Source organism: Hydra vulgaris, chromosome 04 (genome assembly GCF_038396675.1).
Source record: "Hydra vulgaris chromosome 04, alternate assembly HydraT2T_AEP".
In the NCBI taxonomy this organism is placed as follows: domain Eukaryota; kingdom Metazoa; phylum Cnidaria; class Hydrozoa; order Anthoathecata; family Hydridae; genus Hydra; species Hydra vulgaris.
In genome coordinates this window covers 11,256,888-11,262,253 of record NC_088923.1, presented here as the reverse complement: position 1 = coordinate 11,262,253, position 5,366 = coordinate 11,256,888, and the positions used below count along the sequence as shown (strand labels likewise).

General features: G+C 29.2%; 1 protein-coding gene across 1 annotated transcript; it reads right to left on the bottom strand.

Annotated features, from left to right (window-relative positions):
• Window positions 1-581: 581 nt before the first annotated feature.
• On the bottom strand, window positions 582-3,527 carry LOC136079180 (uncharacterized). Its single transcript, XM_065794901.1, has 4 exons — window positions 3,518-3,527; window positions 2,593-3,336; window positions 2,098-2,463; window positions 582-616 (listed from the first exon to the last, which is right to left on the bottom strand). The coding sequence occupies exons 1-4, from the start codon at window positions 3,525-3,527 to the stop codon at window positions 582-584; spliced, it is 1,155 nt and encodes a 384-aa protein (XP_065650973.1).
• Window positions 3,528-5,366: the final 1,839 nt, after the last annotated feature.

Sequence of the window (5,366 nt, the reverse complement as noted above, 5' to 3'; positions counted from 1 at the left end):
GATCTATTTTTTTAACAAAATTTTGGCATTATGTGCATCAGGAAATAGATTAGGTTTAACAAGAAGTTCTTTAAGATGAAAACATTTCAAGATCGAATGAAGAGTGAGAGATAAGAAAAGCAAGATTATAAGAAGTAGCGTTTATGTTAAATGTACAGACGTAACCGTCATGGTCAATCTTCTCATCGCCAATAATATTGTTCATATGGTCACTCATGAATTTATAAAAATATAGAATTATATAAATTATATTATATAAATTAGATTTTATACAGTTCTGTCCTGAAAAAGTGATTTTAAAGAAACAGGGATATAATTCCCTTTCGTTGGTTGCTTCCTTATTTTATGAAAATGTCTACTACTTACTGTCCAAAAAGACAATTGCTCATGAACAACCGACTATATTTATTTTGTTAAATGGTCTTTGGGTCATTGAGTAGCAACACGAGGAGTTAAGGAGGTTTTAGCTTGTTTGGGTGTGATGATGAACTTATTATCTAAAGAGTCGTTTTCATCAACAACGCGAGGCTTTTTCACAATCTGTTGGGCATAATTGAGTTTCTCATATTCCAAAAAAAAAATTAGTGATGCTGCCCTTTTCGATGATTAAGAATACCTGAAGTACATTATACATTGCTTGACATATAACACTTTGTATGAAATGCGTCAGTCCTTTTCAAAGAAAGCCTTAATACAAGTCATTTTTGGCATTATTAAAATAAAATAACGATAGTTTTGAAGGAAGGCAGCTGACACCTTGAAAAAAAAATTTTCAAATGTTTAATATAAATCAAGATTTATAAATGAAAGGAACTATTTTAAAAGTATTATTAGAAAAACCAAATAATATTTTTTAGGAAGAAATCAGAGGCGTCAGTATAGGGTGCTATAATATTTACATACAGAATTTTTTTTTAGATGTATTTTTATCGATATATATATATATATATATATATATATATATATATATATATATATATATATATATATATATATATATAAATATATATATATTTATATATATATATATATATAAATATATATATATATATATATATTTATATATATATATTTAAAAATATATATTTGATTCATATAGACCCTATAGGGTCTATATGAATCAAATCTTTGTAAAAAAAATTTCGAAATCTTTCTAAAATTAATTATATTATAATATTATGACAACTGACCAAAAAAAAGGAAAAGCCTTTTATAAGTTTTAACATATAGTAATAGTAATAGTAATATATTTAAATAAGTCCTCGTAGATAAAATGACAAATAATTAAAAACCAAACAAACAAAATTATACAAAAATTTATGGTTTGTGAAATATAAACTTTAAGTAAAAAAAAAAAGCAATTGTTGTTCATAGCAAGTAAGTTGATATTAAAATTGGGAAAAGGGAAAAAAGATTGCTTTCATTTAATTCAAGTTTACATCTATGACAAATAGTATCTAAAAAGCCAATATTTGTAGCTGCTAAAGCACGAATTAATTAATAAACGTGTAGCTCATCTTCAGTAAAAGATGTACTGTTTGCAGCTGGAGAAAAAAAATACTTGTCAATTCTATTCTTAAATGCGTTAACTGATGGAACCTTTTTGCATGCTGACGGCAAGTTATTCCAATCATTGACAATACGATTTGTAAAAAAATTGTGACGAGCATTATTATATGTGAATTCACGCATTAGGACATTGGAAGATGATCTGCGAATTGGTGGATTATGCCAATTGATACTCTCAAAACCGTTTTTTAGCTTAAACTGTTGGATTAAGTCTCTTGCGAGTTTCCAAAGTAATAAAATTGAGCCGACGACACCTTCCAGCGTAAGGTAATCCTATTAAATCATGAGGTACTTTTGTTGCTTTGCGCATAATTTTTTCGATTTCTTTGATGTCACCTTTTAAGTAAGGACACCATACCGGAATAGCGAATTCCAGGTGCGGCCTAACATACGTAGTGTATAACTTACTCCAAACTTCCATATCTCTTTATCTAAATGTCTTTTTTAATAGGCCAAGTATCATACTCGCTTTACGTGTTGCAACCTGTATGTGTTGATTCCATTTTAGATCATTAGATATGAAGATACCCAGGTCCCTCTCAATATCCGTTGCCTCAAGAGTAAGTGATGCATTTCCATCATTCATTACATATTCATGATTACTATTTCCATAACCAAGGTGCATAACTTTACATTTTTGAACATTTAACTCCATCAGCCATTCCTTTGACCATTCTGTGACAATGTTTAAATCATTTTGTAGGATCAGACAATCAGCATCGTGAAACTCAGGTCTTATTTCTTGTAACAGTTTAGTATCGTCAGCATAGATTTTATGAACTGATTTTAACTTATCCTTTAAGTCATTTACATAAATGATAAATAATGTTGGACCAAGTACAGACCCTTGAGGAACTCCGCTTAGAACATCGGTCCAGTCGCTAGAGTGTTCACCTAAAACAGTTCGCTGTTTTCTACTAATCAAAAATGACTCAATCCATTTTAGAACATTGCCATTAATCCCATATGCTTTCAATTTATGAAGTAGTCTACGGTTTTCGGGTTATTTATTCGGGTTCAAACCTTTCAAATAAGCTAGCGTCGCTTCAAAGTTAATAGTTATATCGCCTAAGTCTTCTTGATAATGCCTTCTCTCAAAAATAGGTAACTGACTACTTTTACTATCATCTACAAAAACTGATTTGAAGTGCTCGTTAAGTCTGTTTGCGATATGTATTCCCTCTGTTAACGTTTCACGCTTTGCATTAGATATAGCACTAATAGATACATGAACATTCTGTTGCGCCTTAGCATAAGCGTACACCCTTTTAGGATTACGTTTATCTGATGCTAGTTGTGCTTCAAATACTCGAACACGACGTTTACATGCTTTCTGCACTTGACTTCTTAGTTTCCTATATTCACGAATCAGTGTCGCTGATCGCCAGTTAGTCGCAGATAAGTAATTGCCCAGTTGTTTTTTTTGCTTTATCATAGCCAGTACCTCCTTATTCATCCACGGCGCATTACGGGTGGTATGGACTTTTTTTAACGGAATAAATTGCTTGCTGAGTTTATTATATTTATTGCAGAAAAGTTCATAGCACTCATTAGTGTTTTTATTTTCAAATAATTGCTTCCAGTTAGTTTCCATAATCTTTTTACCGAAATTTATATAGTCACCTTTATTAAAGTCATATTTTTTGTTTGAGAAAGTAGTCTCATTTTTAGAAAGGGCGACATAATCCCAACTCAGTATGCGATGACCTTGTGACGAATTACCTAACGGCAGAGAGCTAGATAAGTTGATTACTCTTGTTGATAAGTCTGTAATAAGATTAAATCATACATGTTTATGTCACAAAGTGCAGATAATTCGTTCATTTTATCCGGATTAAGGGAAGTTGCGTTAGTATAAAAACATTTTAAAAATGTATTTTTAGGGTTAGGTTTAGCAGATTTTATTTTTGTATTTAATGCATTTAAATAAATATTCGCAGGTAAACACTTTGATTCATTGTGTTTTTGCAATTCTGGCTGCATGTGCATCTTTCCATTTGATGAAAGGATGCTTTTTACGACCATTGATTTCGGCTTCCTGTGAGACATCAATGCATCGCAATTTATCGCTGCGGATGACAAATCTAAAGGGCTTGTCAAGTTTTCCAAGCTTGTCAAGGTCAGAATTAGCTGCTTTTCTTTCTGAGTTTAATTTATTGAATTCACTTTGTTCTGCTGCTGTGCGGTCAGGACGTATAAATATATCTTTAAAATTGCCCGATGCTAATTGTTTTGCCGATGCTATAACGTCGTTTCTGATAGATACCGAATCAACTTCAATTATAAGAGGAGCAGGTTTACCAGAATTAAAGTTCTTATTTTTTTTGAAACGTTCAACTCTGACTATATTGACTGATTTATTTAAGGATGCCATAACCTTTTTGAATTCCGCGGTGTCATCTTTAGTTATATCGCTTGGTTGAGTTTTTACAGATTCAGGTAGACCAAACACAACAATTCTCTTCTCTCTATTAGTCACGTCCCTATTATGCTTATTGAGCGCGCTCACTACAGCTACGTTTGCTAATGTACCGGGTTTGTTGACTTGTTCAACTAATTTAGATAACAAAGGCTTTTCACTACTTTTGCTATCTTTCAGGGACTTTATTTCAATATCCTGCAAATCAATTCTATTAGTAAGTTCATCAATTCTGGCAGTAAGTGATTTAATTACATGAAGAGCTTGTTTAAGCTCTTCTTTGGCAATTTTATCAGCGTTTTCCAGAGCGTCTTTAAGCTGTTTTTGTGTTACCATTTTTAGCAATTACCAGTGGAAGCAATTTTAAGGCGTATGTATATATGATTTCTTTTAACTCGATAAATACTCTTTGATATAGTTTATATCCTTTAAGTTTCAATAAACTTTTTTTTTAAAACTTTTTTATTTATTTTTATTTATTTTTTTATTTTTTTACGTAATAATATTATTTTTTCCGTGTTATAACAATTTATTTAAAATAATAAAAAAAATTTTATTGGGGAAAAAAAAAAAAAAAAAATGTAACTAATTTTCCGGAAATATATATAATCACGGATTTATTACATAATATATTAAGTATGTTTTAAAATTGTCAAAGCGCAAAATAGAATAAGATATATAAAGATCTGAAAAACTAATGTTCAAAAAATGAATAAACAAACAGATTAAAAATCAGGTGCAACGCAACTATTGACGGTAAGTTTAAAACTATCAAAACTTTAAAACAAGAAAAAGAAAAAAAATAAAAAAAAAAATAAAAGAATTTGTAAACTCTGTAAAAATATGCGAACTAAAGCGTAAATAAAATCTTAGTCACAACTATTTTTATAATAATAATATATAAATAAAAATATATATAATAAAATATAAGTATATAAGTATAGGTATATATAAATATAGGTGCGCGAAGTACGACAAAACTGTTATTTTAGACACGAATATAATCAATATAATATAATATGATTTAAAAGTAGAAAATAATTAATAAGCTAATAAGATGAAGCAATAATAGAGAAAGAAATAATGTTAGAAAAAAGAGAATATGAGGAAAAGAAAATAAAAAGAATACGAAAATAAACAAAAATATATAAAATCCTGAAACTTACGCTCGAACAAAAACACGTCTTATCGACTCAATGGCTAAAGCGCGAAAAAGATATATAACTATTTTTATTATTATATATTTTGCCGTTTAAAGATTGTAACAATAAATTTAAAAAGTATAAAAAATGATAAAATATACATTAAAAATGACACTTTTAACTTATAAACGATGTATAAATGAAACAAAAAGAGATATTTTAACTCTTAAATGATA

Excerpts from the sequence above, each read along its gene's own strand:
- LOC136079180 (XM_065794901.1), bottom strand. Across the intron at positions 2,464-2,592 it reads GACGCTAGCTTATTTGAAAG|GTGAACACTCTAGCGACTGG; the intron begins GTTTGAACCCGA and ends GAACTGTTTTAG. Across the intron at positions 617-2,097 it reads GGATATTGAGAGGGACCTGG|GTATTCTTAATCATCGAAAA; the intron begins GTATCTTCATAT and ends AATGTACTTCAG.